At 36.4% G+C, this 25,381-nt stretch overlaps 1 protein-coding gene and 1 long non-coding RNA gene across 2 annotated transcripts; one reads left to right on the top strand and one right to left on the bottom strand.

The window, feature by feature from the left end:
- Positions 1-887: 887 nt before the first annotated feature.
- On the bottom strand, positions 888-3,745 carry LOC112003806 (universal stress protein A-like protein). The gene is made up of 4 exons (XM_024036021.2): positions 3,422-3,745; positions 1,826-1,947; positions 1,577-1,695; positions 888-1,332 (listed from the first exon to the last, which is right to left on the bottom strand). The coding sequence occupies exons 1-4, from the start codon at positions 3,612-3,614 to the stop codon at positions 1,224-1,226; spliced, it is 543 nt and encodes a 180-aa protein (XP_023891789.1). The 5' UTR covers positions 3,615-3,745; the 3' UTR covers positions 888-1,223.
- A 10,979-nt stretch (positions 3,746-14,724) lies between these two features.
- Positions 14,725-19,431, top strand: LOC136067731 (uncharacterized). The gene is made up of 2 exons (XR_010629139.1): positions 14,725-14,798; positions 19,206-19,431. It is a non-coding gene; the product is annotated as an uncharacterized LOC136067731 (long non-coding RNA).
- The last annotated feature ends 5,950 nt before the right edge of the window (positions 19,432-25,381 follow it).

The raw sequence follows: 25,381 nt of genomic DNA, 5'->3' as shown, positions 1-25,381 counted from the left end.
CATTATTTGACAAAACAAAATAAAATGTTAAATAATCACATAATTATACATTCATAAAAAATCAAAAATTTGCATTAATTTGATGTAATTACCATATGCATCATTACATCCATTTGTAAACATCATTTAAGATGTCAAAAATCTCAAAACGTAACACTATTGGGATGCTATTTTTTGTTTATTTTCAACAAGCACTCTATCTCACTACACTAGAATAACAAAACTTGATCTATTTAAATATTATTTTTCATTTAGGTCCAACTGAACCTTCTGTTAAGTTAAAGAAGATTACAAGAAACTAAAATCGTTTAGAATCGTACGATCCTGAACGATCGCTAAGATCTTTGAAAGATTTAGATCATTTTGAACAAGTGAGATTGTAAAATCGTAAAATTCAGATCGAAATTTTGACAACCATGCTTATGTAGTATCAGTTTAGGCTTTCATCAAAGCCAAATGAAAACTAGAGGAAATGTTTTTTTTTTTTTTTTTTTTTTTTAATAAGTACTAAGGGTTCAGCTATAAGCACCTTTAGAAGTAACCTGATCTTGAAATGCATGTTTTCACCTACAAAAATAAAAAAGAAAACAGAAATGCATCTTTCAACTTTTTTTTGGAAGTCAATGATGGAAGGCATCTTTGGATATGTTCCGTCAATGATGCAGTGTCCTTTTAGTTGTCCGGGCCCCTAAATGTCAAATTATAACTAGTTCTGGTCGCTGATAACTGGTTTGTTAAGACAACTAAGAATCCGATCTGGTTCATTAGGCAACATAACTTATTTTTTTGGAACAAATTTAGGTAACACACCTGATCATTCCGGATTGTTGACATAATCCAACTTCTATAAAATATGACACTCAATTGACATCTGGAAGGCCTACATAAATCCACAACCTTTTCACCTTATACCCAAAGGAAGGTGCAATTTAAAATAATAATCTATTCACATCAAAAAGAACATATCAAATAATCCATACAAGCTGAAATTACCGAGATCAAGGTTAAGATTTAAGAGAGCTCCAAAAAGGAGTCTGCAAATGAAGGGGAAGACCATATAGAAAAAACAAACCAAGCTAAGACCATATAGAAAAAACAAAGTTTCTCCATGTATTCAAAATCTCCACAATGTGCAGTTCTCGCAAGTGTTTACCATAGTTAATTATCCAGCTGTTAGAAGCCTATTAACAGAATGAAACAATGAAAGCACATTTCAGGGACAATCAGTCATCAACAGGGTCCTGAGGAGCTTCATCTGCACTGCGTTTGATTGTGATGACAGGGCATTCAGCATGCTTCACACAGAATTCACTTACAGTTCCTACAAAAACCCTGCAGAGGAGCACATGAAAGGAATGGTCTTAGTTTTTGAAATTTTCTTTAGTATGTCAAGGTATAGCACAATATCTCAACAAGCAAATCTAAGAATTATTAAGCATGGATTATAGATTTATGTTTAAAGAAATGGGAAAAGAGGAGTTTTAAATTCCTTGTGTTAGTAGACATGTCTGCCTACAAGAATATCAATTGCTGTGGAAGCCAGATATGTCCATAAACAAAAGCACCAAAATCATACCTCTGAAAAGGGCCAAGACCCCGACTTCCCACAACCAGAAGATCGGGTTGGACTCTCTTCACCTCATGGCAGATTACTTCTTTGGCATCACCTCTCTTGATCCATGCCTCGCAAGAAACCTACATTGTGGTTAGATATTACTTGATCTAATATAAATATAGAACACTAACATGAACACACTCATAACTGCAATTACTTCAAGTCTCCCTCTGTGAGAGAGAGAAATTCAAAACAAATGTACATTCATACCCCAATTTCATGACATCTAGTAACAAAATACTCAAGCAGGTGAAGCCCTTTTGCCCGATCCCTGTTCATCAAGCTTTTAAAATCTTCAGGTGACGCATAAATACTATCCATGTCATCAAAACCTAGCAGGAGAAAGTTATGGCACACTGTCATTATCGAGTGATTTTCTTCACATATACAGAACACAACTGCAAATTCATATCAGCATATGGGATAAAATAAGTAGCCTTACGTACCGCGCATGAAGTTAATTTTACTCTTCATCAAATTTGTTTTACACAAAGACAGTAGGATTTTTTTTCCTTACTTAGGCATTAAATGGAGAAATAAAGAGAAATGGGTAAAGATCTTTATTTGATTTTTATGGACCCTTTTTTTCCCCAAAAAAAATCATTTGATTTTTATTGACTTGGATAAAGAATATGACAAGATACAAAGAATCCTGGAAAAGAAAGGAGTTCCTCCACAGTAAATTAATGTGATTGCAGATATATATAATGGAGCTATCACTAGTTTATATTGGGAGTATCACAAGTGAGTTTCCTGTAACAATATGTTTTTATTAAGAATGAACATTAAGTCCTTATTTATTTGCATTGGTTATGACAGCTTACTAGATTGATTAAGGACAGCATCCTTTGGTGTATGCTTTATTTTGGATGATATCATGTTATTCAATGAATCTTAAAGCCAGAGTTAACTCCCAGTTGGAAGTTTCGAAGGATACTTCAGAATCATGTTAATACTTTTGGTATTTTGGAACAAAAACATTCATAAGAAAGGGGGAATGAGGAAAGTGTGGCTCATAGAATTAATGCAGGGTGAATGAAGCAAATAGGTGCATCAGGACTATTTCACGACCATAGAATATCTATAAGGTAAGTTATGCTATTATGCATATTAATATGTTCTTAAAAACGTGTAGCTAAAATAAAATTTTCAAGATAAATAAGTGAGAACAATAAGAAAGATAAGATAATGAATTAAGTCATTTGTTCAAAGGCTTAAACATGCCTCATGTGAAACGAAAGCCGGTTAATTTTAAGAGTGATTTAGTTCAAGTTGACTAAGTGAAGAGAGTTAGAGAAAGTCCTAAAAAAAGGGGGGATAGATGCAATGGAGGTGGATATGTTAAATGGGGAGGCAACATAGGTTATGATTTTAGATGAACAGAATGACAGAAAAGGATACATGTGGCCTTAACCCACAACGATCATCCCTATGATAGTCCATTTAAACCAATTCAACACCACCTAATTTGTTTTTGGTTTGAGCATCCTATCATGTAACACAGACATTGAACTGAAAATAACAAAAACATGACCTACGCCTACCTTTGTAGAAGACAACCTATGCATGATCATGTACTTGGTAACATAAAAATGGAAAACCCCACATAAAAAAAAGTCATAATTTACAACATTTGAACCTCTATCTTGAAATATTAGAAAAACTAAACAGGTAAAGTTGTTCTTAATTCAATGAAAACAGTATATATCAAAACCAATTTTTTGACATTCAAAAACTAATTCCCTTAAATTGAAATAGAAAACTCCAAAAAACACCAAAAGGGTGGGTTTGAATTGGTAAAGTTACCATCTTCATCGGGGACTTGGACATGAAGGAAGAGAAGCTTGAAAGCAGAGGTGTTGTGGCGAACGATCTTCTGGATTGTCCAATCAAAAGCTCCTCTGCTGCTTATGGAAGCGTGTGGGTGCCCTTTGATTGTCGACTCGCTCACTCCCATCAATATCCGAGTCACGGAACCGCCCTCTATCTCTATCTCCATCTCCAACTCGCTCTCGAAATTGATCACAATTTGCAGTCTCTGTCTCTCTGTCTTTGGCTTTGTTTAGATTTGTGAGGCTGAGAGGGAGGGACACGGTTGCGCGTTGTGTACTGCGGCGTAATTTAGTGTAACTAACTCTAAAATTGCTAAAGTGAACCGCGTAGTGACACACCACGAAAGCTATTTTTAAATGAAGTGTCAGTCCCTTCACTCGTGTAGTTTGGTAGAAGAACCTAGAAGAAGTGGCGGGGTGTCACCGTATCACTTGTTTTTACTTTTGTTTTTGTCCGATTGATAAATGTTTTAAAAGAAATTTTTTGTGGTGTTCAAATTTTCTATCTCCGCCTACTACGTATTGCACAAATAAAAACATACTATATGTCTGTTTATTTAATGAAATGCTAAATTTATATTTATTATTATTTTAATTATCTAAAATAAATAAAAATTATAAAAACTCATCATATTCCCAAAGCCCCATCCTTATGAGAAATTATCATTTGTACTAGAGGACTGCTGATGTGGTTCTTGCTAATCAATGAGATGATGTCATCTATGCAAATATATATGTGAATTTCCTAATCGGCACAAGAAATAAAAAATAAAAATTACCAAATGATATTACAATTGAATAAATAATAGTATTTTATTGGTTGAGGTCAGGGAGAATCACGTCAGCAGTCCTCCTGGTGAACCTAATAATTTCTCCATCCCCACCTTTGCCAGTAGCCAAGTGATATGAGTTAAGAGATAAGTTTAATCTCTTCTAAAGGATAGTAATGTGCTAGAGTAATTCATTATCACCATTCTATTTTGAATCCATTTGCTTCTTCCCTAGGAATTTTTTTTTTTTGGCATTTAACATTATTTTTGAAATATTTTAATTAGTTGTCATATTTGCAAAACTATGTAACAAACTAGCATCTTGAGACTCTAAAACTCGAGTTCAAGGGTTGAACTTAAGTTTCTAAGACTCAAGTGGCATATGATGGCAGTCTGATGTGGAAAAAAATCAACATGGAAATTGAGTATTTAAAACTCGAGTTCCCCATTCTCCACATTTCACGAATAGACCTCTTCTTCTTCTTCCTCAATCTTTTCTTCTTCATTCCAGATCTGATTATTCTTCTTCTTGCTCGATCTGGTCCTCTGTTCTTTCTTCCTAATATGGTCCTTTGTTCCTCTATTCTTCTTCTTTTGTCTTCTAGATCTTCATCTATAGAAATTGAGTCCTATAGACTCGGGTTTACTTTTTACAAACTCGAGTCTATAAGACTCGAGATTTATGTGGCAAAAAACCTCCAAATCAACAAGTGGAACTTGAGTTTTTGAGACTCGAGTTTCATATTAAACTCGAGCCAATAAAACTCAAGATGCTACTTTACTGAATCATTTCTAAAGAATGCTAACTAACATTTTTGTCTCCCAAATGCATGCTAGCCTACAAATTACCTCTCTTCCTTAGCCTAAAATGGTTTGAGCTAGTTCCTTGGGTTCAAAACTATCCAACCAAATCTCCATGACTTACCTGCAAAGATCATCATGTAATCTCACAAACCATTAATTGCAACCATCTGCGATAACCTTGACCCAAATCAGCACAACTAAACAACACCATGGGTTGGCACTATATTGAGGCCATATATTTTTCATTGGAAAACTTGTTTTGCTCCAGTTGCCATTTTCTTCATGGGTTTGGGAGGGACAAAAGTGGAAGAATGATGAGTTTTGTTTGAGGTGGTGGGCTTGATGGCGGTGGTTGGCTATGATCGTAGTGGCTGTCGGCAAAGATGTTGGTGGTGTAGTGGGAATATGATGGCTTTTATTTTAGGTAATTGAAATAATAAGGCATAAATTTTGCATTTAATTAAATAAACGGACATGTGGCATGTTTTTATTTGTGGAGTATAGAGTGAAGCAGGAAGAATGAGATAGAAGATTATGACTCATTTTTGTGTCTAAGAAGGGGTATGAGATTAAATTTTCCTTTTTAGTCATATTAATAAGTATTTTTTTTTAATAAAAAAGAGTATATTTTTCAATAATATTCTTGATATTTTGTTCATACAATATTTCTAGCATAATTTTTTTTACTAAACTACATTTTTCGTCCTTAAAGTACATTTTTAATAATATTCTTAATTTTTTAAAACTTTCATTTTAATCTTTTGATTTGATTCCATTTTCATTTATTATGTATCACTATTGTGTGTTTATTTTATTTTTTATTCCTCACTAGTAGGTGCTAACTCTATCACGAACCCTAACTCTATTTTTTCATCTCTCTCCTCTTAAAACATAAAAAACTAAAATTTCAAGAAAAAAGAAGATCTAAAAGCTAAGTACTGTAAAAATTAAAATCTAACTTTTACATTTTTTTTTTTTCATGTATCAACTTTTAGATCTTCTATTTTAAAACCATCCCTTCTTTCTATGGAACACACACATAAACAAAGCCATTAGCAACTTTATCTTAATCCTAGAATGAGTAAAAATCAGATGAACCAAACATAGAGGCAACATCAACCATGAGGCTAGAGAGACGTAACAGACCAAAGCTTTGACAAATGTTTGAGCAAAAATAGAGACAAAAGTGAAGGACCTTCAACCTAAGCTTAAATGCCATAAATGCAACTCTTTGAACAGATCAAACATAACCTCTCTGTGAATTAACATTTGTTCGCAATTTCTGTTTTGTGACAGATGGAAGAATGCACTACCACTACCACAAACGAGAAGCCAGACAAACAGCCTCACTTCTTTGATGATAATGAAGATACTGAAAGTTTGACAGTTGAATTTAATAACAAATTCTAATCTTCAATTGATCAGGAAGCAAAATTAGGAAAGATTAGTTGATAAACATTCAAGGCCTAGACAAAGCCTCAAAAAGGGAATCTCATCACAACCGGCACACTATAACACTTATTTCCATTGATAAGATACTTGACCTTGCTAACAGGCATACCCAATAGAAACCCTTCTAGAAGCCAGGTAAGTTATGACAGAGGTGCTAGACAGATGTGCTAACAATACCCAAAAACTTCTTAATGTTACTATTTTCCCCCTCCGGCTAGCATTTACGACTGCAATGTGTTAAAATAAAAGATCTAAAAGTTCGTACATAAAAAGAAGATGTAATAGTCAGGTTTTAATTTTTACAAAACCTAGCTTTTAGATCTTCATTTCCCTTGATTTTTTAGTTTTTTATGTTTTGAGAAGAGAGAAACATAAAAGGGTAACAAAAATACAAATTTATCCATGTTTTCAATAGAAATTGGTAACGGGAGATAAACAGAATAAATCTCAGGTGGGTAAAGTGTTTTTTGGGCAAACTACAGATGAGTAAAGTATAATATTCCAATTTATTTTCTATTCTAATTACAATTCCAATTAGAAGAAGCCTATTCTTTGGAATTTTCTGTAACAAAGCTATTATTAAAAATTTCAGTTAGTAACTAACAAAAACCCTTAACCCTTCCCTTCTCGATAATTATTTTTTTAATTGGTTTATTATTTAGTTTTTTAACTCTATAAAATCTACCTCTAAACCCTAAACCTAGCTAACGCAATGTCTATTGCGTCTGGCTTCTCAAGCAACGGTTTAGCCTTTAGATCTTTGAGTTTTATGTGTTTGTGGATCCTCCGGTTTGCTCAATTGCAGAGACCATTACCGTGTTAGAGGGCCTTAGGATTAGCGTATTGGGAAACCCCTCTCTGCACACTTCCAAAAGCCAAAAAGCCGTGTTTAGAATATATGTAAACAAAAAGACAATAATTAATAAATCACACTATATATATAACGCACGATTGCACGGGATAGGAGTGAATATTAAAGCTAAATCAAGTTCCAAACACTTAACAGGTTTACTTCAGTTGCAAAAGATAGTTTAGCTGCCGTTTAGTTTTAATTCTTTTGTTTTCAGTCCAACTTCAGGTTCTCAAGACCCAAAAAGAGAGTTCACCTATGGGAAGCCCTTTAATTTGTTTTTTGTTTGACCTAAGGGAAGCACTTGAAAATGGTTCAATTTAGCATAATTCATAGCATATGATCAATGATAATATAACAAAAAGGCATAAGATGAAATAGTTCCCAAATCAATAAACTGAAATCCTAGAGGAATATCAATTATTGTACAATGGGTGAACATCAAATTGCAGGGTAAAACAATGTTCATCACTACGAACCACAAAGACCACAATATAAATGAAAAAGATAGTGTAAGGCTAACAACAAAAAACACACACTACAGCATCTCAGTGATGTAATAGGTTGCTCCGAAAACAAAGTGAGTGAAATAGACTTTTGTTTTGATCCTTACCTTGTTCACACACAATATGTATGTATGCATTTAAGGATATAGCTTATGTATGCATAACACTATTATATAATATCACAATCCTAGTGAAAGTTTTTATGATTTGAATTCATTGAAATCCAAATAGAAAACAAATGCTACTCCGTTTAGAAATTTGCAATTTCACCTTAACTAAATCCCCAAAAAATTGTAAATTAATAAATAAAGCAAAAATCTGTTTCTCTTTGGTTCTATTTGCAATTTCCGGTCAATCACTAAACTTATTTAGACGGTCAAGATTTATATCATTAGAATCTATGGTTTAGAATTGAGTGGCAGTCGACGTAGCATGAGTAGGTGTTGTATTGGGATTGATCCTCTCTGTCATGTAACCCTAAATTTTGTGTGTATATATATGACTATTATGTGCAATTATTTGTAAAAATCTGACACAGTACAATATCATTGGATAGTGTATACATAAACTTTTATATGCAATTATTTGTAAAAATTTGACATGGCACACAGTATAATTGGACGGTGTGTGTATATATATATATATATATCAGTAGATTAATAATACTTTCATTTTAATTTGTTCCACCTTCAAGTACTCACAACCCAAAAAGAGAGTTCACCTATGGGAAACCCTTTTGTTTTTTGTTTGACCTAAGTAAGGACGATTAATAATGTTATAATAATTAAGGTCTGAGTAACTAAGATCTACCTACAATATATATGAACTAGCAACATTTTTATTACAGTATTTTTGTTGGTGCTGTGTGTTGGGCTTGGGCCCCTCTCTCATGAAACCCTAAACCTAAATTTTTTTGTATATACATGCATACGACTAATACTGAGTTTCAGCTAGCCGATCGAGCCAAAGAAGAAGAAAGAATAACGATGGAAGGAGGCAGAAGTTATAATTCTCTCCCACATGAAATCATCCTCCATATATTCTCATATATATTCTCACGGCTTCCACTGGATTGTGTGTTCAGATTGAAGTGCGTAAGGCATGGTCTGTGTTAATCAGTGACTTTGAAGCTTTACACTTGAAGCGCTTGAGGGAAACATCTCGTGGGATCATCTGCTTGCACACCCATCGTACGAGTTATCATGATTGCAAGATTTCCTTTGAAATACTTTCTTTACAAGGAGGAGATGGCTTTAAGACTTTCTTTACAAAAGAAGTATCTAGATCTAACATCGACTCGTTCCGGACAATCGGCCATGTATATTCTTTGGACGGTTTGATTTGCTTGAACGATGGCCAAGATTTTGATGTATTTTGATTGTTCTTTTCCAGATTCGCAGAGGCATGTTATATTATCTGGATTTGGATATTGTCCTTTAACAAAGCAATATAAAGTCTTGAGCATCTTCTACTATGTGTGTGGAGGTTTGTTTAGACAGACTCCAGTTTCTGGAGTCAAGGCTGCAATAATAACCGTGGGTCATTCGAATTCATTATGGAGGATTACTGACATTCCAACGACTAACTACATTTTTTCAGATAATGAAACATTATGTATTAATGGCACTTTCTACTGGTTGAGTTACTCCAAAGATCGAAATCAATATCAATATCATCACATTACAGCATTTAATGTCAATGATGAAACATTCCATGAAATCAGTCTACCTCCACAAGTTAACACATACACATACCCTTCGAAGACTTTGTATTCAGTAGAACATGAAGGGAGGTTGTGTTTAGTTGACTTCGCCGAACGCAATGAGAAATATTTAGATACATATATCATGCTGGAGAATCATCGATGGGAATTTCGATTTAGAGTCTTTTTTGAGGATTTTCAACAATATGTTGCTTATGACTCATATCCAGAATCTGTCTCATGCCTCGAGATAGGGAAAATACTAGTATATTCGCACTGTAAACAAGAAGGTATTTATATGATATCAAAAGCAAAGCTCTTGAATTTGTTGATCTCAAAAGCTCTCCTCCTAAAAATATGTTCCAAGGTGTTTGTCTTTTTGAGGAAAGCTTCACCCCTATATGTAGGAGCTAAGCAGGTATACATCCTCAAGTCCCCAAAACCAAACTATTTTGTCTTTCAATTTATATTTTATATAAAAATATAAGGTAGAACACTCACTGTGAGAAAAGGAATCCATATTTTTTTTCCCCTAAGATTTCAGTAATTTTGTGTTGAATAATCATGATAGAATTTTTTTTTTTGGGTGTGCTTATTATGGTCTCAAAAAAGTAACACTCAAAAAAGAATCTTTGTAGTTTCAAAAAATTTTGACAAGTACTCTTTTTGAAATTACAAGATGAGAGATAGAAATATAAGAATATTTCAATCTAGTTCAAGTAAGAAAAAGGCATAGGTTTTCTCTATGTTGCTTATTAAATGTTATATTTTTTTCTTTTTTTATTGGATATGTATTTTGAAAAATCTATAATTAGATTACATTTTCATATTATATATTCTATGCTAGAATAATTTTCAGAAGGTCAAAAGTCAATAATTATACCATAAATCAAAATTTTAAATTTTAAATTTTTATAGTATAAAATTATGGACAAAAAATAATTTTATAGATCGATTCTGTTTGGCACGAAATTTGAGATTTATGTTAAGAACATAAATAATATGAAATATATTGGTTATAAAATATATAGTCATGTTAATTTTTTTTAGTAAAAGTTGTGGTCATTGACTACAACAAAATTTGTAACCAAATTTTGTCCAAAAATTAATCAAGCCAATTACAAAGCACCATGTGAAATTTAGTGACAAATTCTAAATTTATACGTCACTAAATAAAATAGATCATGTGATGATATGTGTGAGGCAACTAAAAAATTGTCATGTGACACTTAAGCCCACAGGGTAGAGCATCTCAGTGATGTAATGGGGTTTTTTTTTTTTTTTTTTTTTTTCGAGAAACCCCCTTTAGGCCCAATATCCAACAGCGCGTGTTAGGGTTTTTTTTTTTTTTTTTTTTTTTTTAATTGGCACAAACCCAAAAAATAAGGACAAATTACTCTCTGTCTCTCTATCTACTTGTCAAAATTAAATGATTACTGTGGGGCCCGTGGGCCTGGTAGCCTCGGCCCATCTTGCATTTGGCCCATGGCCCATGCTGAGGAGGAATGATCGTCCGAGGATGGCGTATGAAGACCTAATCTTTTTTGGATCCACGCCGAGGACATCCCTATCCTCGGCGTACTGAGGCTAATTCCAGGCGGGGGAGCAGGCCAAGAACAGGTTGTCACGTCCACACTAAATGCACTCACCTAACCCCCTGGCCGCATTAATGGGGATGTAAGCCCTAGACAGGGTAACATCAGTCCTTGTGAACCACTCGAGTACTGATAAGGCCTCTGATGGGACGGACGGTCAGAGGGAAGGCAAGTGAATGGTCAACAGATGGAAGAAAGAGATAGGCCGATGCAAGGGCACCGAGAGGCCCTGCCCCATGACATTCCCTTGATTCTCTCCAGGCCTAGCGAAGGTTCACTACAACAAAATGTATTTTTAGCGACGAAATTTAGTGAGGAAATATTTTTCGTCGCTAAAAATACAGCTTTAGTGACGAAATTCATATTTCGTCACTAAAAGTGAAAAAAATTATTACATTTAGCGACGAAAAATAAATTTCGTCGCTATTGTAAACTAAAAAATAGGCGCCAGTGGAGGGAAATTTTGGTGCAATTTTAATTAAGCTATAGTGACGAAATATTTCGTCACTAAAAGTTGAAATTTTTAGTGACGAAATATTTTGTCACTGTAGGTATTGTTGTGATAGTATTAGTGACGAAAATCATTTCGTCGCTATAAGGAAGAATTAGTGACGAAAACTATTCGTCACTAAAAATAACAATGGTTTTGCACTTAAATGTTTTTAGTGACGAAATCATAATTCGTCACTAAAAGTATGCTACAGTGACGAAAGTTGAATTTCGTCGCTAAAAACATGAACAAAATATGGTCTCTTTAGTGACGAAAATAAAATTCGTCGCTAAAAGTGTAAAAATTCTGGGTTCCCTTGTGACGAAACAAAAATTCGTCGCTAAAAATGGGCAATAGCGACGAAACATTTCGTCGCTAAAGACCACTTTTAGCGACGAAATTGATATTTCGTCGCTATTGCCCACTTCTAGTGACGAATTCTAGTTTCGTCACTAGAAGTGATCTTTAGCGACGAAAAGTGTTCGTCGCTAAAAATCAGCATAAATACTCCAGCCGAAAATTTTGCTCACAAACTCAGCAGAACAACAACACTCACCCACTCAAAAAAAACACTGAGAAACCCAAACCAAAAAAAAAAAAAAGAGAAACCCAGCCGATGAAGATGAAGACCAACCGTTGCCGATGAAGTGAACCGTTGCCGATAAAGCTGCCCACCGTCGCCGATAAGCAGCCCACCGTTGCTAGAAATCTTCATCGGCGACGGTATACACCGTTCTTTGAATCGCCGAGAAAGAGAACCGTCGCCGATAAGCCACTCGAACGGCGACGCTTCGAACGGCGACGCTTCGGCGATTCGAACGGCGACGCTTCGGCTTCTTCGAACGGCGACGCTTCGCCTTCCTCGAACCGCGACGCTTCGCCTCCTCGAACTGCGACGCTTTGCCTTCCTCGAACCGGCGACGCTTCGCCGTCCTTCGCATCGGCGATGCTTTGAAGTGTCATTTCAGCTCCCATCGTCGCCGATTCTCGTCGTTGCCAATCTCGATCCATTTGTCGCCGATTCTCGACGGTTTTGAAGTGTTATTTCAGCCCATTCGTCGCCAATTTGGACCATTCCCGACGATCTTGAATCAGTAAGGTTTTATTTATTTATTTTTTTTTTGTTTATTTTTTTTTTCTTTGATTCCATTTGGCTCATGTTTTATTTTTGTTGTGATTGAGTTTAAGCCCAATCGAATTCGCTTCATCCTACTTTTCGGTTTGGCATTGCGTTTCTTTTATTTTGATTATTTCTATTTTTAAGGTACTGAATATGATGAGAGGATATAAATGTAGACAAGTTAGAAATAAGGATAAATGTATATTATTTGATTCCCAATGTTATGGACATTCATTTCAATTGTTGTTATAATCTCAACCAATAAAACTGCCTATATTCCAATGGATGGTTAGGATTTTTGTGTGTTACATAACCCACCAAATGTATTAGATACCATAGAAGGACAAAAAAAAAAAAAAAAAAAAAGAAACCCAGCCGATGAAGATGAAGACCAACCGTCGCCGATGAAGTGAACCGTTGCCGATAAAGCTGCCCACCGTCGCCGATAAGCAGCCCACCGTCGCTAAAAATCTTCATCGGCGACGGTATACACCGTTCTTTGAATCGCCGAGAAAGAGAACCGTCGCCGATAAGCAGCTACCGTCGCCGATAAGCCACTCGAACGGCGACGCTTCGAACGGCGATGCTTCGGCTTCTTCGAAAGGCGACGCTTCGAACGGCAACGCTTCGGCTTCTTCGAACGGCGACGCTTCGAACGGCGACACTTCGGCTTCTTCGAACGGCGACACTTTGGCTTCTTCGAACGGTGACGCTTCGCCTTCCTCGAACCGCGACGCTTCGCCTCCTCGAACTGCGACGCTTTGCCTTCCTCGAACCGGCGATGCTTCGCCATCCTTCGCATCGGCGACGCTTTGAAGTGTCATTTCAGCTCCCATCGTCGCCGATTCTCATCGTTGCCAATCTCGATCCATTCGTCGCAGATTCTCGACAGTTTTGAAGTGTTATTTCAGCCCATTCGTCACCGATTCGGACCATTCCCGACGATCTTGAATCAGTAAGGTTTTATTTATTTATTTATTTATTTTGTTTATTTTTTTTCTTTGATTCCCTTTGGCTCATGTTTTATTTTTGTTGTGATTGAGTTTAAGCCCAATCGAATTCGCTTCATCCTACTTTTCGGTTTGGCATTGCGTTTCTTTTATTTTGATTATTTCTATTTTTAAGGTATTGAATATTATGAGAGGATATAAATGTAGACAAATTAGAAATAAGGATAAATGTATATTATTTGATTCCCAATGTTTTGGACATTCATTTCAATTGTTGTTATAATCTCAACCAATAAAACTGCCTATATTCCAATGGATGGTTAGGATTTTTGTGTGTTACATAACCCACCAAATGTATTAGATACCATAGAAGGACCTGAGGTGTTTGTTTTAGTTAGAGAGAGTTCAACTAACATGGGATAGCATGGATATGAGTTTAGGTCATTTTTGTTCTAAATTTTCAATAAACAGTGCAAATTTTGGGTGGGCACTTGGCCTTTTTTAACAGCAAAGGAGCTGTTTGGCCTGATTGAAGGAAGATAGTTCCAAGTGGTTTCACTTGCTGTCAATATGCATTTCTTTGATTCCCTTTGGCTCTTTGGGTTCTCTTCACACACCAGCTCTTGGGTCTTTACCACTTTCCTCAAGCAAGGTTACTCACTTTGTACATTCAAATTGTGTTTTTTTGGAGTTTGCAAAAATGGGTGCTTATTAGACTTTTGTGTTTATGTACTGTGCATTGATGCCTTTGTGTTTGATCACTCTGACTAACTGTGCTCTTTCTCACATTTGATGGAGCTTGTCTATAACTGCATCCATTTTCTGTAATTGGGTTGCTTCTAGTTTTTATGTATTTGGTCCTTGGATTCAATTAACGGGAATATTGTTTTTATGTCAATATATATATATAATAGTTGTGCAAATATGTAAGATATTGGGTTCATGTGCTTATTGTGTTTTCTTGGGTTTGGACTAATTTCCATGTGTGTAAACTGTGAGATGAGTTTCCATGTTTGGCGTTTTACTTTTCAGGTAACAAATAAAATGAGTATAGGAAGCAGCATTGCAGCTGAGAGATTTGGCTGAGCTTTGTTACGGACTTTGGCGTATTGGTATTAAAAGCAATTTTTACTGTTTTTGTTTTTATGTTTTGGAAGTTTTGTAACGTGTTTTGGAAGTTTTTTATTGGTATTAAAAGCAATTCTTTTCTTTTTCCTCTTTTACCATTCTTAAGATGCTATTATGACATAATATCATATTGGTCTAGGAACATTGAATCGTTGGCTATTTTATAAACAAATGTCAGATTAGAATGGGATTTTCAATGATATGACAGAATTCAATTTTAGTTGAATGATTACGCAAAAAAATTTCAGCTACCTCTTCTTAAGTATGTTAATTCTCATTTTATTATAAACTACCTCTCAATCTTTATCCAAAAGCACAGTGATAGTAGAGAAACACAGTAGTTTTTCATGTGATTAACACAACTACAGCTATAAATGAAAATTTCTTTTCATGCCTCTATCTTTGGCCTTTGGCCTTTTGTCTTTATTTAATTGGTAAAAGAAAACAAGAAAATCAATGAAATTGTAGAAAGAGTGGACTGATATATTTGAGACCTAGAAAATACACTAACCATTCTACTGGGCATTGCTAAGAATACCCTACTAGCCTACTTTTTTGATATCCTACTTCATTGGATAAGTATTTGTTCTCTAGTTCATTGGATTGCATGATAAAAGTTTGGTCTTCTATAGTGAAGAACAAATAAGTTATTGAATCACAATTAGTTGCATTTAATTTCTTATTTGCTTTCCCCCTTAAGTAATTGTGGTGTGAATGGTGTGCTACAGTCCTTGAGCAATGTTATTAATTGGTTTGGTAATGGCAAAATTGTACTATTATGTCAGAAACTCAATAGTTATAGTATTTTGTTGCAATGCCAAGTTGTGGATACTGTAACTCTAGTTTTTTGAGTACATTTTTCAATGTACAGTATTTTGAGTTTAGAAATTCATGTTATTTTGAACATTGAGGATAAAACAATGTAGTGTTATTATTACATAATGAAAATAAATAGTTATATGCCCTAAGTACTTATAAATTTTACTTTTCTTTTGCAGGCTAAATACATATTGTTTACAATAACTTTGGATTTTTTCTGAAAGTTGTAAGCTTAGCTTGAGCAAAGTAAGTAAATTTTAGTTGAAAACCTTATAAAACTCTATACTTGTGATGTTGGAAATTGGATTTGTGGTGGTATGTTATGTTGGAGCAAGCGGGTGGCTTGCATGGTGTTATAAGGTGGTTTAAATACATATTGGGAGTGTTTTTCAATTCTTGCAAATGTGAATGAGTATTGTTGATTAGATGTGATGAATATTACTTTATTCGATTTCAATACTTATAAACACTTTATACTTGTGATGTTTGTGATTGGTTTTGTGGTGGGTTGTTGTGTTGGAGCAAGCGGGTGGCTTGCATGGTGTTATAAGGTGGTTTAAATACATATTGGGAGTGTTTTTCAATTCTTGCAAATGTGAATGAGTATTGTTGATTAGATGTGATGAATATTACTTTATTCGATTTCAATACTTATAAACACTTTATACTTGTGATGTTTGTGATTGGTTTTGTGGTGGGTTGTTGTGTTGGAGCAAGCGGGTGGCTTGCATGGTGTTATAAGGTGGTTTAAATACATATTGGGAGTGTTTTTCAATTCTTGCAAATGTGAATGAGTATTGTTGATTAGATGTGATGAATATTACTTTATTCGATTTCAATACTTATAAACACTTTATACTTGTGATGTTTGTGATTGGTTTTGTGGTGGGTTGTTGTGTTGGAGCAAGCGGGTGGCTTGCATGGTGTTATAAGGTGGTTTAAATACATATTGGGAGTGTTTTTCAATTCTTGCAAATGTGAATGAGTATTGTTGATTAGATGTGATGAATATTACTTTATTCGATTTCAATACTTATAAACACTTTATACTTGTGATGTTTGTGATTGGTTTTGTGGTGGGTTGTTGTGTTGGAGCAAGCGGGTGGCTTGCATGGTGTTATAAGGTGGTTTAAATACATATTGGGAGTGTTTTTCAATTCTTGCAAATGTGAATGAGTATTGTTGATTAGATGTGATGAATATTACTTTATTCGATTTCAATACTTATAAACACTTTATACTTGTGATGTTTGTGATTGGTTTTGTGGTGGGTTGTTGTGTTGGAGCAAGCGGGTGGCTTGCATGGTGTTATAAGGTGGTTTAAATACATATTGGGAGTGTTTTTCAATTCTTGCAAATGTGAATGAGTATTGTTGATTAGATGTGATGAATATTACTTTATTCGATTTCAATACTTATAAACACTTTATACTTGTGATGTTTGTGATTGGTTTTGTGGTGGGTTGTTGTGTTGGAGCAAGCGGGTGGCTTGCATGGTGTTATAAGGTGGTTTAAATATATATTGGGAGTGTTTTTCAATTCTTGCAAATGTGAATGAGTATTGTTGATTAGATGTGATGAATATTACTTTATTCGATTTCAATACTTATAAACACTTTATACTTGTGATGTTTGTGATTGGTTTTGTGGTGGGTTGTTGTGTTGGAGCAAGCGGGTGGCTTGCATGGTGTTATAAGGTGGTTTAAATACATATTGGGAGTGTTTTTCAATTCTTGCAAATGTGAATGAGTATTGTTGATTAGATGTGATGAATATTACTTTATTCGATTTCAATACTTATAAACACTTTATACTTGTGATGTTTGTGATTGGTTTTGTGGTGGGTTGTTGTGTTGGAGCAAGCGGGTGGCTTGCATGGTGTTATAAGGTGGTTTAAATACATATTGGGAGTGTTTTTCAATTCTTGCAAATGTGAATGAGTATTGTTGATTAGATGTGATGAATATTACTTTATTCGATTTCAATACTTATAAACACTTTATACTTGTGATGTTTGTGATTGGTTTTGTGGTGGGTTGTTGTGTTGGAGCAAGCGGGTGGCTTGCATGGTGTTATAAGGTGGTTTAAATACATATTGGGAGTGTTTTTCAATTCTTGCAAATGTGAATGAGTATTGTTGATTAGATGTGATGAATATTACTTTATTCGATTTCAATACTTATAAACACTCTATACTTGTGATGTTTGTGATTGGTTTTGTGGTGGGTTGTTGTGTTGGAGCAAGCGGGTGGCTTGCATGGTGTTATAAGGTGGTTTAAATACATATTGGGAGTGTTTTTCAATTCTTGCAAATGTGAATGAGTATTGTTGATTAGATGTGATGAATATTACTTTATTCGATTTCAATACTTATAAACACTTTATACTTGTGATGTTTGTGATTGGTTTTGTGGTGGGTTGTTGTGTTGGAGCAAGCGGGTGGCTTGCATGGTGTTATAAGGTGGTTTAAATACATATTGGGAGTGTTTTTCAATTCTTGCAAATGTGAATGAGTATTGTTGATTAGATGTGATGAATATTACTTTATTCGATTTCAATACTTATAAACACTTTATACTTGTGATGTTTGTGATTGGTTTTGTGGTGGGTTGTTGTGTTGGAGCAAGCGGGTGGCTTGCATGGTGTTATAAGGTGGTTTAAATACATATTGGGAGTGTTTTTCAATTCTTGCAAATGTGAATGAGTATTGTTGATTAGATGTGATGAATATTACTTTATTCGATTTCAATACTTATAAACACTTTATACTTGTGATGTTTGTGATTGGTTTTGTGGTGGGTTGTTGTGTTGGAGCAAGCGGGTGGCTTGCATGGTGTTATAAGGTGGTTTAAATACATATTGGGAGTGTTTTTCAATTCTTGCAAATGTGAATGAGTATTGTTGATTAGATGTGATGAATATTACTTTATTCGATTTCAATACTTATAAACACTTTATACTTGTGATGTTTGTGATTGGTTTTGTGGTGGGTTGTTGTGTTGGAGCAAGCGGGTGGCTTGCATGGTGTTATAAGGTGGTTTAAATACATATTGGGAGTGTTTTTCAATTCTTGCAAATGTGAATGAGTATTGTTGATTAGATGTGATGAATATTACTTTATTCGATTTCAATACTTATAAACACTTTATACTTGTGATGTTTGTGATTGGTTTTGTGGTGGGTTGTTGTGTTGGAGCAAGCGGGTGGCTTGCATGGTGTTATAAGGTGGTTTAAATACATATTGGGAGTGTTTTTCAATTCTTGCAAATGTGAATGAGTATTGTTGATTAGATGTGATGAATATTACTTTATTCGATTTCAATACTTATAAACACTTTATACTTGTGATGTTTGTGATTGGTTTTGTGGTGGGTTGTTGTGTTGGAGCAAGCGGGTGGCTTGCATGGTGTTATAAGGTGGTTTAAATACATATTGGGAGTGTTTTTCAATTCTTGCAAATGTGAATGAGTATTGTTGATTAGATGTGATGAATATTACTTTATTCGATTTCAATACTTATAAACACTTTATACTTACGATTTTAATGTAATAGTATTTTTATATTTGTGCAGATTTCTTATTGGTGGCTTTAGGGGATTACTTTTGGCATTGTTTGAAGACATATGAGGACATCTTTTGACTCTAGGGGGTTTTAATTATATTATGCTACATTTCTTGTATTGTTATAAAACATTTTAAGTTATTATATGTGTTGCAAACAATTATTGTATGGAAGGAGTTTGAATTTGATACTTGTTTTAATTTTAACTTGTGGAATGTATGGATCGATTTTTTATAAATGTGTTGTTGAAATAATTGTGTTAATCAAATTTGAGGTTTGAATAATGTAATGATAGGTTACAAGTTAGTATCAACGTCATGAAAATAATAAAAATAGAAAATATGTTTTAGTGACGAATTTTTTCGTCACAAATATGGCAACAAAAAATTGTTTTAGTGATGAATTATTTCGTCACTAAATACCGTGAAATTTTATAAGAAATGGTTTTAGTGACGAACATTTTCGTCACTATATGTGCATGGATTTTTTTAAAAATAGTTTTAGTGACGAATATTTTCGTCACTATATGTACCCGAAAATAGTTTTAGTGACGAAATTTTTTGTCACTAAATATGATTTAATAAACTGAAATGGTTTTAGTGACGAAATATTTTCGTCACTAAATACTGTTTTTAGCGAGGAAAACATTTAGCGACGAAACGTTTTCGTCGCTAAAAGTTTTTTTTTTTATTACCAAATTGGACTTTTAGTGACGAAATTTTTCGTCGCTAAAAGTCGCTAGGACTTTTAGTGACGGGGCTACAGCGACGAAATGAATTTCGTCACTAAAAGTCCAATTTCGTCACTAAAAGTTCTTAGTGACGAAAAACTGGATTTTTAGTGACGAAAATTTTCGTCACTAAAAATACATTTTCTTGTAGTGGTTAGCCGTCGGAGACGACAACACTTGGGCACCAGACATGACGTGATCTTGTGCACCTCCTCCGGCAAGGGTGCGCCTCGGGGAAGAGCGTTAGGTACTTCAGGGACTTCCCTCCTGGCCACCATGCACAGCACTATCAGGGTGACGCCAAGGCTCTGCCGCACAAGAAGTCTAGCGGGGATAACGGCCACAACGGTTCTCTGCCGGGAAGGTAGGGCCTTTGTCCTATGTGTCCTCACACCCACCCAGGGCCGCCCCATGTCTCCCAACTCTGGTCACAATCCTGGCAGGGTTGTTGAAGGGGCTCGAGGAGCTAAAGGGACGTGTTTCTAGTTGTGATTGGAGAGTTCATGAAGTGTGGAGAGGCGTTTCCCTCTAGAGAGCCTTATATAGAGGATGGAGACTGGTGGGAATTGATCCACACAAAGTTCAAAAAGGGGATTATCAGTGGTATTAATCCTGACCACATCCCAAGGAGACCGTAGACCGCTGGATTTGCATCAATTCACGAGGACATTAATGAGAGCGCGTCTCGCGCATCGAAACGTCAAGCGCAGAGCGCGAACAGTCAGGGGACGCCTCGTAATTGAGGTGGACGGAAGCTTGAGATGAAGGCGAGGTCACTGCCACATATAAGATCAGAGTCCGAACCGCCCCTGTCCCGAGCACCGTAGAGTTAATGGCCCGACCAGAGAAGGAACCATTTCCATTGAAGCGGGTTCGAGGACGTCATCATACCAAAAGTAAGATTCTAAGAGCCGAGGACAAACTCCTTCATTCCACATGGAAGTGTTAGACAGAACCAAGGCATTGCATAGTCCTCGGACTCAAGACTGTGGGGAAACTAACCACTTAACTATACTTGGGTACTAGACAGAACCAAGGTATTGCATGGTCCAAAGACTTAAACCTATGGGGAAACTAGATACTTACAGAAGAATGGAAGTGTTAGACAGAACCAAGGCATTGCATGGTCCTCGGACTCAAGCCTGTGGGAAAACTAACCACTCAACTATACCTGGGTACTAGACAGAACCAAGGTATTGCATGGTCCAAAGACTCAAACCTATGGGGAAACTAGATACTTACAGAAGAATGGAAGTGTTAGACAGAACCAAGGCATTTTCTATTTGAAATGAATATTCAATACTTTGCTTTCTAGTTATTGATGCTTCCTTTACTTGCCGCCACTTTAATATCTTGCCCAATACCTTGGTTTTGTTCTGGACTTAGTTTCAGCGAGAGCATCAGCTATCCTTCAGGCATGAATCTGAGGACTGGATCACAATTCGGTTCTAGCTAACGCTTTGGTTCTTCTGTAAATAGTTAGTTTACCCCCCGGTTCTTCTGCATGTATCTAGTTTCCCGTAGGTTTGAGTCCTTGGACCATGCAATACCTTGGTTCTGTTTAGTACCCATGTATAGTTGAGTGGTTAGTTTTCCCACAGGCTTGAGTTCGAGGACCATGCAATGCCTTGGTTTGTCTAACACTTCCATTCTTCTGTAAGTATCTAGTTTCCCCATAGGTTTAAGTCTTTGGACCATGCAATACCTTGGTTCTAGTCTAGTACCCAGGTATAGTTGAGTGGTTAGTTTTTCCATAGGCTTGAGTCTAAGGACCATGCAATGCCTTGGTTCTGTCTAACACTTCCATTCTTCTGTAAGTATCTAGTTTCCCCATAGGTTTGAGTCTTTGGACCATGCAATACCTTGGTTCTGTCTAGTACCCAGGTATAGTTGAGGTTATTTTTCCACAAGCTTGAGTCCGAGTACCATCAATGCCTTGGTTCTATCTAACACTTCCATTCTTCTGTAAGTATCTAGTTTCCTCATAGGTTTGAGTCTTTGGACCATGCAATACCTTGGTTCTGTCTAGTACCCAGTATAGTTGAGTGGTTAGTTTTCCACAGGCTTGAGTCCGAGGATCATGCNTCTGTCTAGTACCCAGGTATAGTTGAGTGATTAGTTTCCCCATAGGCTTGAGTCCGAGGACCATGCAATGCCTTGGTTCTGTCTAACACTTCCATTTCTCTGTAAGGAGGGGTTTGTCCTTAACCCGTTACACTGGGGACGGTTCTTCCTCGGGTCGGACAATCAACCCTGTGGCGCTTTGGGGCAGGGATCGTTCGGACTCTGGTCTTACGTGTGGCATTGATCCCGTCTTCACTTCGAGTTCCCATCTTCCTCGTTTACGAAGCCCCCTTGACCGTTCGCGCTCCGCGCCTGACGCTTCGAAGCCCGAGACACGCCTTCATAAATACCCTCGTGAATTGCTACAAATCACGCGGTCTGTGATCTCTTTAATCTCCTTGGGACTTGGCACCCTCGTGATTAGTACTGCTGATAGTGTTCTTTTCGAACTCTGTGTGGATTAATTCCTACCAGTCTTCAGCCTCTTTATATAAGGCTTTCCGGGGGAAACGCTTCTCCGCATTCCATGAACTTCCCAACATAACCAGAAATACGCCCTCTCAGCTCCCCACGCCCCTTCAATAACCCCGCCAGGATTGTGACCGGAGTTGGAAGATATGGGGCGGCTTTGGGCAGGTGTGAGGACATCCGGGCCAAGAGCCGTTATGACCGCAGCCCCCACTAGGTTTCCGGCGTGGCAGAGTTTAGGCGTAACCCCAATTGTGCCCCGTGTGGTGGCCAGGAAGGATGTCGCTGAAGTACCTAATGTTCCTCCTCGGAGCGCACCCCCACCGCAGGAGACGCGCAAGATCACGTCATGGCTGGTGCCCGAGCGTCGCCGCCTCCGACGGCCAACGCTCATGAGGATTTGAGAGAATCAAGGGAACATCATGAGGGGGGCGTCCCGGTGCCCCTGCGTCTGCTCCTCTCTTTGTTCCAGCTCCGCCGCACCGGGAAAGGAGTTGTTGGTGGCACTGGAGCATGCTGGCCTTAGCCCCATTCCTTCTAGCTAGTTTTAGAACAGGCCCACCTGGACCTCTGTTTGTAGAATTAGCTTGTAAAAGTAGTTTTAAAACACGCCTGCTTGAGCCTCTGTTTATACATTGTACCTTTTTATTTAATAAAGTAATATGCAATTTCCTTCCGTTTCTGTTGAATCTTCTATTTCGGACCCTTTACTTTTCTGCAATGTTTGTTTGTTTGTTGTTTTTTTTATTTTTTTTTTATTTGATGCATCACCCCCAACCTTCCGTAGAACGACTACTTAGAACGATCGCCTGTTGCGCCGGCCAACGCACTAATCCTCCCCACAGACGGCGCCAATTGTAGGGTCTGTTTTTGTAGCACAAGTTCCCCAGCAATACATTTGTAGAGAGTGGATCAAAAGTTTAGGCGCTCGCCGGCCTTAACGGAACACAAACTATTTTTCTTTTCTTGAAGGATATTAAGCCTAATTTACAACTTAGAGATGCTCCTCGGCCCACGGCCGAGGAGGTTTTTCCTCTCCCAAATTCCCATTTCCCTCGAGCCCTCTCCCTTTACACTTTGCTCACTTTTCTTATATATATCTCTCTCCCCCCTCCTTCTTCCTTCTGTTGATCATCTATTGGCCTCTCCTCTGACTGTTCGTCCCATCCGTGCTCTAGTGGCTCACCCTGATCGATGTTGCACTGTCAAGGGGTTACATCCCCATTAATGCGGCCAGAAGGGTTAGGTAAACGTATTCAATGCAGAGGTGACAGTTCGCCCAGGGCTTGCCCCCTTCGCCGTGCTTCTGTCGCCAACGCGTGGCACTCAGTCCTCTCCTCCTCAGACAGCCAAGGGGTCTCCTTTGGTGGGGTGGTCCTTGTGTTCTCCCGAGGTCTTGGACGCCCAAGGGTGGGTCCTCCTCGAATATGTTCCTCGGGAGTCGGCCCTCGCGCTTTTATCCTCGGACCCCTCACGTATCCTCGGCATGGGCCCTTTGGGCCTGGCTTGGAGTGGGGCGAGGCTACCTGATTTTCTGGCCCCACACTATCAAAATTTGAAATTTAAACTTTGATTGATGATATAGCTATTAGTATTTAATCTTCTGTAAATTTTGTAAGCATGAATGATATATGAAGAAAATGTAATTTAATTGTGGATTTGTCAAAATTCATTCTCAATAAAAAGATATTAAGTGAAGTTTTAGCCCTAGACTATAACAAAGTTTGTTGCTAAAGTTTATCTTATTATTTACTATTCAATCTATAAACTTATTTTTAGTGCATAATTTTATACTACAAAACTTGAAATTTAAATATTTAATTGATGATATAACTATTAATGTTTGATCTTTTGGAAATTTTACAAGCATGAAAGATATAAGAAGAAAATGTAATCCATAGTGAATTTGTCAAAATTCAAATTCAATAAAAAGATATTGAGTGCAGTTGAAGCCATTGGCTAATTAAGTTTGTAGTCAAATTTTGTCATTTTTCTAATAAGTCAATTAATTTGTTTAAATAATACACATGAATAGTTTTAAATGGACAAAGTTCCAATAACTACAATTCTTACTAAAATATTAACGTGATTACATATTACAAAAATCAACTATTAGATTGCATATTATTTATGTTTTTAACATACATATCAAATTTTTTCAATAAAATATTATTTACTATTTGATCTATAAATTTATTTTTTATGCATACTTTTAGATTACAAAAACTTGAAATTTAGACATTTAATTAATGACATAGTTATTAATCTTTAATTTTCTGAAAGTATACAAGTATAGAGAATATAATAAGAAAATATTATGAATTAGATGAAAGGACAACATCTAGAAAATAGTAAACAATGCTAATCAGCATTCCCTCTCGTTAAGGTTCTTTCTTTTGTGCATTAAGGGTGTGTTTGTTTGAAGGTGAAACAAGGTAGATAGAAAATTTTGGAGAGAAAATGGAAAGAAAAACTTTTTTAGAGTGTGTTTGATTGGGTGTAGAGGAATAAAAACAAATAGTGGTGGGTTCAGGTGTTTTCTTTTTGAGTCCATCAGAATATTTTTTCTCCAAAATAAAGAGAAAACTGAGTGAATATAAATTTTATCTTAATTTACAAAAATCTCCATATACAAAATTTTCAAGTTGCCTTTATTTATTTTTTCTTTTCCACTGGGCAGCACGTAGCCCTTTTCTTTTCTTTTTCACTGGGCAGCAGTACTAGGGGTGGCAAAATCAACCCAAACCCATTTGCCCACCCAAACCCACCCACTTAAAATAGACCCAAACCCACCCAATTATTAGTTGGGTTAAATGGGTATTAACCCAATTAAACCCAATTAACACTAATGTTTATTGGGTTTTAATTGGGTACCCAATTACCCAACCCCAAAACTACTAAAATTACCAAAATACCCCCTCAAC

The sequence above is a fragment of the Quercus suber genome, unplaced genomic scaffold, assembly GCF_002906115.3.
Source record: "Quercus suber isolate HL8 unplaced genomic scaffold, Cork oak 2.0 scaffold_6, whole genome shotgun sequence".
NCBI classification, from domain to species: Eukaryota; Viridiplantae; Streptophyta; class Magnoliopsida; order Fagales; family Fagaceae; genus Quercus; species Quercus suber.
This window is presented reverse-complemented; position numbering and strand designations above follow the sequence as displayed.